At 37.3% G+C, this 12,947-nt stretch overlaps 1 protein-coding gene across 4 annotated transcripts in view; it reads left to right on the top strand.

The window, feature by feature from the left end:
* ADGRB3 (adhesion G protein-coupled receptor B3) overlaps positions 1-12,947 on the top strand; it is a 731,624-nt gene that overhangs the window by 330,277 nt on the left and 388,400 nt on the right. For all 4 annotated transcript variants that reach the window (XM_086707169.1, XM_086707168.1, XM_086707167.1 and 1 more), the window contains 2 exons: positions 9,007-9,108; positions 9,475-9,581. In XM_086707169.1, the coding sequence (XP_086563295.1) occupies positions 9,007-9,108; positions 9,475-9,581 (209 nt within the window). The remainder of the gene's footprint in view (positions 1-9,006; positions 9,109-9,474; positions 9,582-12,947) is intronic.

Consider the following 12,947-nt stretch of genomic DNA (forward strand, 5'->3'; position numbering starts at 1 on the left):
TGGAGGAGTGTTGAATCAATCACTGTCACCACATTTATCTTTGTTAGCGACAAGTTTAACAAGTTAGCCTTCTACATTGTGTGGACCACCGCATTTTTAAAGCTAAATGTAATCATGATTAGAAACCCAAATATGTGAGGTAAAATTTACATTTCTAAAGAGAAAAAATATATACTTCTCTGTATTGAAATATTCGCATACGAATTGGCACCTACTCTCCCTTTTCATTCCAAACCACAAGGGTAATCACTAACAGTGTATTTAACACTATTTAACACCCCCACTCCATTAGAATTTTTATTATTTTCTACCAAATGCTATGTGTATATCCTATAAGGAATTATATTAATACCTGTTCAGTTTCCAACATTTAAGGCAAATGTCTGCACAGAAGATTTTTGGACACAGCAATGTTGCACCCAAGTGTTCACTTACCTAAAAAAAAACACTGAGTTCAGTGTTGACAGTAGGTGGCACTAAGTATTGACTTCTTTCATCTCAGTGTTCTATTTGTTCTTGCCAAGTCACCTCTGATACATTCTAAAAAGCAGGGAGATAAATTAGAACTTGAAGATACTCCATAGGCAAGAGAGATCACCTATTGCTTAATAAATATCTAAGAAAGTATCCAATCCTCCTGAAAAACATGGGTTTTATTACCTACTCCAGTCTGCAGTTCTGCAACAAATCAGCTAAATTTTATAGGCAGAATTAAAAAAGAACCACTGGGGTCTAAAATAATCAATGTGTATACCAGATAGTACCATGTATCCATTATTCAAACCTGTTGCTATGGAGAAAATTATTGTCATAATCTGTCTTATCAGGTTGCTCATCAGATGAGCCTAGAGTAGCCTTGCCCATTACCCTAGTGTGCCTCCAAATGTTTTCATTTTCTACATGTGCAACGACCAGGAAAAAGCTATGAAGCACCGTTATCAACAGTTCCTAAGATCATATAAAAAGGCAAGTAAATGCAATTCTCTAGCTGGAAACATCGAGCATACCCCAATATAAAACTTTGCCTCACTTAAAGCTAGTAAATAGTTACTTAGAATTAATCCTTTCAATTAAAGTTAGCTCTCTTTTTATTATTATTAGTAATCTTGTTAACAGGTTCAAACTAGAGTGACCTTGTCCACTAAGTTGAAACAGAGGACTAAAACTAAGTTAATCAGATTTTTTCCTAGGTATGTATGTATAAACACTATCTAGTCCTTGAACAGGCAGTGCAACACGCACCGTCTGCTCATGACTTTAAAGCTTGCGCTTTGCTGGGACGCCTGACAAACTCTTGATCTCAGGTTGGAAGTTTGAGTTGAACGTTGGGTTTAGAGATTACTTAAAAGTAAAATCTTTAAAATAATAAATGAAATAAAGTGTGCAGTTTGCTACCTTCAAGATTTAGAGATACACTTTTTTCAAAATATTTAAATACCTTGTTTACCACTACAACAGATGTTTGGAGACAGTGTAAGATTCCCAGAGAATGGACTGAGAGACTTGTTTGATTGACATAGGTCTACCTACCACCTCCTTGCCTAGTGATTTCTCTATGCCTTGGTTTCCTCGCGTTTAAAAAGAGAGTAATGAGTTTATCTACCTCATTCTTATGATGAGAATGAAATTAATTAAAAATGTAATGCACTTAGAAGAGTGCCTAAGTCACAATGATATGTACATATTGCTGTTGTAATTGTATGTTCTTTCAACTCGACACTGATAAAAACCATTTCTGTGTGAGGAATGCTATTGCAAAACACATTTGATAAATGCCTTTCTTTTTCCCTCAGACCTTAGCAGCACCATGAATTCTTCACTTGAGTGGGTTCCCTTGCTGAAATGAGAGCTGTAAACTGTGTGAGCACAGGGACCGGATCTGTCTCATTCACCTCTGCATCCCCAGCATGGGGAATTCCCAAAACATAAGAATTAATGAATTGCCAGCAAGTGAAATTTGAAATTGGGGTCATGTATAGTACATGTTTTTTCTTTTTCTTTTCTTTCTTTCTTTTTTTTCCCCCTGCATGCCAACTCTACAGTGTAGAATCAATTTCTCTTTAATGCTGAAATTCTAGCATAGGGGTGAAAACTAATTTTCCACATCAAATTGATTTAAGCCCTGTATAATTTTGCTATTTTTAAGAGACAGAAAATCAGTTTGAATAGACAGATTAACAGCTAATCACTAGGTAATTGCTACCTTGTTTTAAGACAGCATGCTAACTACATACTTGTGACTTCAAGTACAGTTGTATCTTACAAATGGGTTTATATATCTTTGCACTAGTCATAGCAGGCGGTGGGATCTTTCAGCTGATGAACAGAGTTGCTGTTCCATTTTGCTAAGGCATAAAAAACAAGAATCCTTCATATGGCCCTACAATAATGTTTTTATTTTGAGCACAGAGAGTTATGTGTACTAATTATGTATTTTCTTTTCTAAAAAAAAATGTTTATTTATTTTGAAACACACACACACACAGAGAGAGAGAGAGAGAGAGAGAGCAGGGGAGGGGCAGAGAGAGAGGGAGAAAATCCCAAGCAGGCTCCGCACTTGCAGGCTTGATCCCATGAACCGCAAGATCGTGACCTGAGCCGAAATCAAGAGTCAGATGCTAAGCTTAATCAGCCGAGTCACCCAGGTACCCCTATGTATAATTCACAAAATATGCATAGGTAGCATTAAACAGGAAAACAAAACTTAACACAAATCTCTCTCTTTCGCTTATGTTTTTCTCCTGAACTTTAGTTTCATAACCAAATGCCTTTGTGACAATATCAAATGTGCTCAGATATCTCAAACTCAGAACTGTTTTCAGCATCTTCTCTCCCAAGCCCTGTCTTCCTCGTGTGCTCTAACTGATGCTGTAGCACAGCAGGTACTCTTCCTGGAGACCTGAATTTCATCTTTCATTTCTCTTACTTCCTCGCCTCCTACACCCAGCCACGTTGCTGAGACCATCCTACATCTTAGATAGATTTTTTTTTATTTTTTTATTTTTTTTTATTTTTAAAAAAAAATTTTTTTTTTTTTAACGTTTATTTATTTTTGAGACAGAGACAGAGCATGAACGGGGGAGGGTCAGAGAGAGAGGGAGACACAGAATCGGAAGCAGGCTCCAGGCTCTGAGCCATCAGCCCAGAGCCCGACGCGGGGCTCGAACTCACAGACCGTGAGATCGTGACCTGAGCCGAAGTCGGACGCTCAACCGACTGAGCCACCCAGGCGCCCCTTAGATAGATTTTTGAATCCACCTACTTCCAGTTGCCATTTCCTGTGATGCCATACCCCTTCCCTGATTATTGCGTTTAGGTTGTCACAGGCCCTCCTGCCTTCAGTCTCACCTTCCTTCAGTCCATTCCCCAAACTACATGTATAGCATTCAGAACACAGTAACAAAGTTGCCTTGCCCTTAAGTTCAAACTCCTAGTTTATCTTATTATTTATCACCCCTCTCCCTCTAGTAATTACTCACTTCTACTCATCCCCAACTTTATACTCTAGCCATTCTGAAATGCTGGATACAACAAGGTTCTCCTTGCCCCCTGGGTCTTCCGACCTGTGGTTCCCAAGGCACACTTTTCCTTTCCTCATTGGCCAACTCTTACTTATCCTTTACACTTCAACTTGGACATCGCTTCTGGAAGTCTTCCACTGACATACTCTCCCCCATAGTACTCCTAGAGGAGCCAGAACTTCTCAGATCATAGTGGACATCCTGCTGTATTATAATTTCTCCACTTATTATCTCCCTCACCATCTTGGGAGTTGAGAGACCCTGACTATTCTTGTTCATTCTTTTTATGTGCGGCATTTTACAAGGGGATTGGGACATTATGAGTGTTCAGTAAATATCTGTAGAATTAGTGAATTCCATAATGGGCACTGAGGAGAGTTCAGAAAATTTCCTACTACTGGGGGCTTCATAAACCTAAGATGGAAGAAAATAAATTTTTATTAATACCTAGGCTGTTTTGCTCTTGGTATGACCATAAATACACCTATTTTCTGAACTAAACTTTTTAAAGATACCATCTTCAAAGAATGCCAAATCACCTTTGAGAAAATATTTAAAGCAGGGGCACCTGGGACATTCAGTCAGTTAAGCATCTGACTTCAGCTCAGATCATGATCTCACGGTTTGTTGTGTTCAAGCCCTGCATCAGGCTCCGTGCTGACAGCGGAGAGCCTAGGGCCTGCTTCAGATTCTGTCTCCCTCTCTGTCTGCGTCTCCCCCATTCAAACTCTGTCCCTGTCACTCAAATATAAATATTTTTAAAAAATTAAAAAAAAGGGGTGCCTGGGTGGCTCAGTGATTAAGCGTCCAACTTTGGCTCAGGTCATGATCTCACAGTTTTGTGGGTTCAAGCCCCGTGTTGGGCTCTGTGCTGACAGCTCAGAGGCTGGAGCCTGCTTCGGAATCTGTGTCTCCCTCTCTCTCTGCCCCTCCCCTGCTCATGCTCTGTCTCTCTGTCTCAAAAATAAATAAAACATTAATTTTTTTTAATTAAAAAAGTATATTTACAGCAGATGTGGGATTTGACACTACTACTAAAAGGCTGAAAATCCTGCAAATTTGCAAATCTGTCATCTTCCTTTCTTATTATTTGTGTACTGTGTTTCCATCTACAAGGAGCACAGTGTACCCAAGGCTTTATAAATTTATGGTGGAGAAAAGCAAAGTTTGTTGACCTTTCTAATTTTAAAAATAACTGTGATTTTGTTTGTTTGTTTGTTTGTTTTGGTTTTTTTGGTTTGGTTGAAGTAGACCATACCGATTGTCTTAAGTAAATGAGTATTAGTACTTGAGGGCTGTGGTTGAAAAACAAGTTAATCAGCTTCTTTCTGAACTAGTTAGGATATATACAGAACACACTGGGGGATTCTGGACTGGGTCCCATGGACTCTTACCAAGTCAGACACAGCCCTATAAAGTCAACTTTTGTCCATACTCAGCACCCTGGAAATCCAGTTTGGCTAATTTTTAGGAGAACTGTATAGCTAACTCCCTCTCTTACTTTTCCTAAATGAACATTCCTACTTACTGCTGGTCTACTCATACACACACACACACACACACACACACACACACACACACACTCTGTCCTCAGTAATTTGTAGAATCATCCTCGTTTTCTGTCATCTTAACTACTGAGGTATGGAAACAACGGATCTTTTGAAAGTATTTGGTAATTTTGGCTTAAAATATATGTGTGTGTTCATAGGTATCTACCTATCATTTGCAAGATTTGTAAGTATTCTGTGCCCTAGGAATGAAACAAAACAGAAAAATTATTGTCTTCATGATGCACACACTCTAGCAGGAGAAGGCAATAAATAAATAAACAAGCAAACAAAACAATAATAATAATAACACTGTAAAATAAGAAAGCTGGGGAAAAAACGTAGAAGTTATAAGGAACAAGCCTTTGGGGGAAGAGTAAAACATAGGAATGCTTAAGAATGTTTGAGAGGAGTCAGGAAATCCCGGAGAAGGTAAGATTTCAGTAAAGGTTAAAGGCAGTGAAGACACAAACCATGCAGGCATTTGGGGAGCAGAGGTAGGGATATCTAGAAAGAAAGGGCAAGTGTACAAGTTCTGAGGTAGGAGCCTTCCTGGAGTACTGGAGAAGGAAGCATCAAAGGGGTCAGTGTAGGTGAGGGGGGTGGGGGGCTGAAGGTGGAGAGGGTGTGAGCTGAGGTAAGAGGCTAGATTGAAGAGCCTTGTAGCTGAGGCTTGTTTTATCACTAAGCGTCGTATTTCGTGGGAGAGAAGAAATTTTATTTTTCCCAAGTATTATACCTTTAAAAAAAAATGAATCGCTGACCCATATTCCCCAGCTGACAGTTACTACTTCTGCCCACCTTAATTTTGAACCTCTTCGGTTTCAGCTGCGAGTCCAGTAAACATTTCACCCTATTGGCCCACCTCTGCCATCTAGTGGTTAACGCTTGCAATTACCAGAGTTTCTGACCACACAGAAGACCGTGGGGGAAGGGCTAAGGGAAGGAGGCTAATTTTTGGCAGAATAACAATAGAAAAGAAACAATAGAAAAGAAAAGCTTTCTGAAACCACAACAGGGGGATGAAGAAATCTAGGGTGCAGATTGCTTCTTCATTGGTTTGTGTCAAGATTAAATCAGAAAGAAAGCCTGAATGCTATCGCACCCCATTTTTTGAAATGTATTTCAAATTTCATCAATGAAACTAAAGAAAATTGGAGTTCAAAACATTGAAAAACAGAAAAAAAGGACAAGTGAAGTGAAAATGAAAGGTTACAAATGAAGAGTTAATGAGGAAGATAATGAACAGAAGTTGGGTGTATAGATGGAACAAAAAATAGTAATTAAGTGTAATGGTATTATTAGATTAATTACTGCTATATCTTTATTAAAAATAGACTAGTTGTTTTACACAGAATTCAGTTATGTAATAAACTATGCATGATGTAGTTTGTCAGTTTTTTTTTTTTTTCAACGTTTATTTATTTTTTTTGGGACAGAGAGAGACAGAGCATGAACGGGGGAGGGGCAGAGAGAGAGGGAGACACAGAATCGGAAACAGGCTCCAGGCTCTGAGCCGTCAGCCCAGAGCCTGACGCGGGGCTCGAACTCACGGACCGCGAGATCGTGACCTGGCTGAAGTCGGACGCTTAACCGACTGCGCCACCCAGGCGCCCCATTGTCAGTTTTAACATTTATTATGATTTTCCTCTTTTTCATATTTCTGTAGTAGTTTTGGTTGGCATTTACAGAAACACAGGAGAATGTGACCTGGTGTAGAATATTTGGAAGATGACAGTTAATTCTGTGTGGCTGATGCATGGGAGAATAAATATGAACGATAACTGAAATGCTAACTTAGAGCTTGCTAGAAGGGTTTTGTTTTTTTTGTTTTTGTTTTTTTGTTTTTTTGTTTTTTTTTTTTTTTGTTTGTTTGTTTTTTTATCACAGAAAGCATAGTTATCTTTATCCTGTCAGTACTGGAGAACCATGGAAAGGTTTTAAGCAGCAAGTTATGGGATTAAGCTTCCTTTTGGAGATTACTTTGTTAATGTGGCATGAAAATTGGATTAAAGGTAGAAGATACTAGGGAATAAATAGTTCCACTTAATATCCAGTTCTTTAGCTCAGAAAGCAGGCATCATCCTTAACTCCTTAGTCCCTCATTCCCCCATCATTTTGTATACTACTTTCTAAATTTATCTTGTATCCACCTTTTCTTCATCTTTAGTCCAAACATCCTACCTAAAGCTACTGTCACTTCAGTGCTGAAGCACTGCATTAGCCTCTTCAGTTGTCTTGTCCCACCTACTGCTCTCCCATCTCTTTTACCCAGGGAAAGCAAACTGATCTTCTTAAAATTAAAAATTGAATCATGATCTTTTGTTAAACCCTTCTGTGGCTGCCTGTGAGACCCTGCAGGCACCAATGTTAGCCTGTCCACCAATCCGTCACTCCACACTCCTGAAATTGTTCCCTCCAGCTCCACTGGAGGCAGGGGGGCTGAGGCTAGCCTGGCCCTTTCCTAGGATCCAAGAACAGGATTTGCCAGAGTCGGGCTTGGGAGTGGTGGTGATGAATACAGGTGGAGTCACCATAAATCAAAAACATAAAATAATAATTTTTTTTTAAATGTCACAAAAACATGGTATAACTCAGGTGGAAATAGGGACAGCCCCCTACAAGGGCTCCCTCCTCCAATACTGCAAGACTAGAAGTAACAGAAAAATAAATTAAGGGAAGCAGCCATTGCCACCAGCCAAGCACATGCAACCACCCACTTCCACACTGATCATGGAGGTTAGCAAGCTGGGAACCACTTTGTCCATTTTGTCCAATCCCCACCCCAGGAAGAGCAGAAGTTTCTGGCCCTGCTACCCCAGATAAAGAAAGCATTGTTTCAAGATCAAAAAGTCTCAAATTGTATTCTTCCCCACTAATAATTATAATGTATCCTAATAAGCTCATAAATTCTGAAGTAGAATCGGGATCAGTAGGTTATGATTAGCATGGATTAAATAGTATATTGTCCTCAAAGGAAGACATTTCTCCCAGGAAGTGACACTCATGAATATATTAGGTACTTATTATTTTGGGTCCTTATTTATTTATTAAAGGTATTTATATAATCATATATTGATTCATTTATTTATTCAATTTGGAGCGACTTCTGTGTGCCAAATTATTAGGTACAAGATACAGAGATGAGAAGACAACAAGATCCCAGGAAAACGGTGAACACAAATATGTGAAAATATAATATAAACGGCAGTGCTGTGTGAAAAGCACAATAGTAGGTGTGTCTAGAGAAAGGACTAGTATGTTCTTTTTAGGAGCACGGTGTGAGGTTTAATACAAAACACAGTACAGATAGACTTCACAAATCCTTTGGCTTTCTATTAAGTTATTTCTGGTATACATCTGTTATTCTTGAAATACCTTTTGAGTTTCTCATCTCAGTGATTCAATTGAGTTTTTGAAAATTATAAGGCCAAAAGATCAAATCAGTTTATTTTTACATGATGTAGTATGATTGACATTATTGCCCTTGTATGAAGAATAAAAAGTTATATATTTTTGCCCTGTATGTTTATTTCCTCTTAACACTTAGAGTTAGTAATTCTAATATGGCTTTCAGTTTATTAGAAATCATTTTATTTCACAACATTTCAAAACATCATGAATATTGGAAAGATTTTTGATTTATGTGTTTGAATGTAATGTTCAATTTATAAGCAAATTCAAACGACTTTTAAAAAAGTCTGAACAGTAAGCACCTTCAAAAGAAAGCACATTTTTGTGAAGATTTTGTAGATAATGAAATGAAACCTGGCGGTTTTTTTCTTTATGAAGACACTGCTAACATTTCAGTAAATGATATACTTTAAGGAAAATGAAAGAACTCTGCAGATAGAGAGATGCATTTGAGGACTGTTTATCGCCAATATTTAGAAAAATAAACACTGCTGGCATTCAGTTCCGTCTGTTTTAAATTGCAGCACCTTATGAAATATGCCCAGAGGATTACCTGATGTCGATGGTGTGGAAAAGGACCCCGGCAGGCGACTTGGCATTCAATCAGTGCCCACTGAATGCCACAGGTAAAGTACGAATGACCCACCCAAATCCAAATGATGATTGCCCTCTAAGAACAGCATGCTATGTTTGCGTATGAAGTCATGCTTTTGTCCTATATCCATAAATAAATCTGTGCAATAAGCAATGAAACAATCTTAGTAAAGTGCTTCATAAATGGAGCCAATGAAGAGACCTAGAAATTATTGCTGGTGCAATGGTTTCTCAGTGGCATTAACATGCACTTTAAAGATAATCAGCGTAACATTTTCATATGCATGTTTTCTAAGCAAGAAAACGTACAAACCCAATTCTTCAGCCTGCCTCCCAATTACGTGATGCCTTCTAGCATCTCTGTGATAAAGCTTCTCTCTGTTCTTTGTGACGCACAGGCACCACTAGCAGACGCTGCTCTCTCAGTCTTCATGGAGTGGCCTTCTGGGAACAGCCGAGCTTTGCAAGATGCATATCCAATGAGTACAGACACTTGCAGCATTCAGTAGGTGCAAAGCCAGCTTTAGTACTTGCTCTGTTTATTTTTTCCTAATGATCACTGTGTGAGAATTTAACCTTCTGCTTTATAATCAAATCAGCCAAAATCTCTGAAAAAATGCCTGAAGGAAAAAGTGATGTGACAGAAAGCTCATTTTTATAAGTCACTGCTAAACTGTTTTGTTCCTAGGGTTTGGGTTTTTGGGGATCCTGCTATTTACATGAAGGAATTCCTTGTCTAATGGGGACAAGGCCTGAACAAAATTCGTTATTCAGTTTCACCTGGAAGAATTAAACTGTATGTTAAAATTAGCACAAGTCTGTGTTAAATCATATCTAAGACATTGCAAAATACTGTTTATTTCTAAATTATATTTCTTAGTAGTCGGGAAATGATAAGCTGTTCATTTAGGTATCAAATTTCTCACTGCATTTTGACAATAAGACATTGAAAAAATGATAGTGTTACTGCACCAGAGAAAATTAATTACTTGCAAAAGATTAAGTGGACCAAATTTTTTAAAAATTGCCCCTCTGTTCCCACACATCACTGACTTTCTCACAAACTATGATGTATGAATATTTTGAGCACAGTTAAATTTTGCTTGGTGTTTTAGAAGTGCAAGTCATTGTCATTATTGGAGACTGTTGTCATTTCATCCTGACAATCAAGAGGAACTCTATCAATGAATAAACATTGTGGAGTTTAGAACAAATATGATCATGAGCCAGCTGGAAAGTTGGACATTGACAGGGATGATATTTAGTTAAGAACTTTCAAGTTTTGTTGTGCTTATGTTTTCTTTCATTTTTTTTTTTTTACTGTCACTCAAAACTATGCATAATTCTTTTTAAAAAATGTAAAGAAGATTCTTGCTTGTGGATGGAAATTCGGTTCATGCAATAATAACTCCTATTGATGAAGTAAATGTGTTTAGTTCTCAAAAAAACAAAAAAAAATCACATTAAAAAAATCTGAAAATGAAATACTAATATGTTTACTTACCAAATCAGTAGTGGTAATTGAATTGATGATTATTTACCATTTGGAGCCTTATTCCTGTTATCTGTTTATCTATCTATCTATCTATCTATCTATTCCTGTCATATCTATAGATATAGATAGGGGAGTTACACACAAGTACTGACATACACGTCAATATATGCTGGTTACATACAAATACCTAGATTTAAAAATATATATTTCAGTTCAGCTCATGATCTCACAGTTTGTGGGACTGAACCCCGCATCCGACTCTGTGCTGACAGTGCAGACCCTATCTGGGATTCTCTCTTTCCCGCTCTCTCTGCCCACTACCCCCTTCCCTGCTTACTCTCTCTCTCTCTCAAAAATAAATAAGTAAACATTAAAAAAAAAGATTAACCAAAAATTTCCTTATGAATTTAATTTTAATGAATTTTATTTTTCCCTAATTTTAGACATTTGATTTTGTTTACTTAATCTTAATAATATCCACATTCAATTCTTGTTAATCCATAGTAATGAATGGGAGTAATTGCAGGGATTAAATAAATCATAAGTCAATCCTTATGAATTTGTTAATAAGTAATATCACTTTTTTGCAGAAAATTTTTACTTCCTAAATTCAGTGTTTTGTATACTAATATTTAATGAGTTTGCATTTCATCTGATAATGGAGAGAAACAGAAACACTGTGTGAAATACAAGACTTGATCTTGAACTGTGAATTCCATAGAAATCATTCAGTCAATAGTTTCACAACCAGTTGTATATGCCTTGGTTGACTTGCATACATAAATCAGATGCGTGATATTATAGAATAAAAATCAATCTCAATGTACTCAGCTCCTACAAAGTACCAGACACTCAGCCTGGACACTTTGATAAACCAACTCCAGTGCTCACAAGAATCTGCAAGGTGAATATCCCTGCCTCGGTTTGCATACAAAGTACTGAAAATCTACAAGGGAACAATCCAGTTTTACGAGGCAAAGAGTGAAAGTTGTGTCCAGCTACAGTTGTTCCAAAGCTTAACCTCTTTTCTGGAGGCCATGCCACCTCCTGAGCTTTTGATTTGAAATCATCTGCCCTTAGATTCTGGTACTGAAGACATAATTTTTGGGTGGTGTGTTTTTGGAAAAGTCATGTAATCTCAAATCTTGGCTTTGCAAAAAGAAGTTGGTAGCATCATTTTAACATCTCTGGAAGTTTCAAGGGAGAGCAGAAGACATACTATACATATTAAATCTTATGAATTGTAAAAGAACTTTGTAACCATGAGGTATTAATACCTACATGTACAGAATATACATTGAGTTAAAATATTATCTCACTAAGAGTAAAATTTTAAGGGGCACCTGGGTTAAGTGTCTGAGTTAGGCTCAGGTCATGATCTCACAATCTGTGAGTTCAAGCCTGGCAACGGGCTCTGTGCTAACAGCTCAGAGCCTGGAGCCTGCTTCAGATTCTGTGTCTCCCTCTCTCTGTCCCTCTCCTGCTCACACTCTGTCTCTCAAACATAAAGAACATTAAAAAAAAATTGTTTAAAAAAAAAGTAAAATTTTAGAACTCAACCTATTATTAATGTGAACTACACATGTGGAAAAATAATACAGATGGAGGAATAGATAGGTAGATAGATTAATAGAGGGATGGGAGTGTAAAATTGATGTCACATGGATTTTTGCACATGAATTATGTTTATATACCTATACAAAAATATACACACACTTACACATCATATATATACACACATCTAGTATTTGCCTACGGATCATGATCTTTTCCTTTACATGTTTAGGGAAGTATAGGACCAATCTGTGCCTTAAATAATGCTTACCTAACCCATCAAATTCATCATGTGTACTCTAAAAAGTCAATTGGAGGTGGAAATGAAACCAACTTCCCTTCATACTCTTATTCCTATTGCTTCCCGTGCTTTGTCTGAGTAGCAAAGCTAGATAGTGCTTGTGATATAGAACAGTTCTGATTCCCACAGATTCTAAAATCACTTTGAAGACTCTGCATCTTCTCCTTTAGTAGAATTTATTATTTCACAATGTAATTGTTCTATTGTCTTTGAAGGATTTCATTCTTTGCCCCCTCTATAATCGGAAAGCTCGTTAAAATGTTAATTGTTACCTACTATGGAGAATTATTTTAAATAAGTAGATCTCTGTTTTCCAACTCTTTTACATATGGATTACAATACATGTACATACCCACATAGATTACAATATTTTAAATACCCATTTTGCAAAATTACAGTGATAAACCAAGTTTGTAATGACTTTTTATCATTAATAAACATTAGATGAGTTTTTTCTATGAACTCTCATAATTATAAGCCAGTGGAGGTAGACAGAATGGGTTGGTTAAACAGTTTGATAT

The sequence above is a fragment of the Puma concolor genome, chromosome B2 (genome assembly GCF_028749965.1).
Source record: "Puma concolor isolate L17-30 chromosome B2, mPumCon1.1.hap2, whole genome shotgun sequence".
Taxonomy (NCBI): Eukaryota; Metazoa; Chordata; class Mammalia; order Carnivora; family Felidae; genus Puma; species Puma concolor.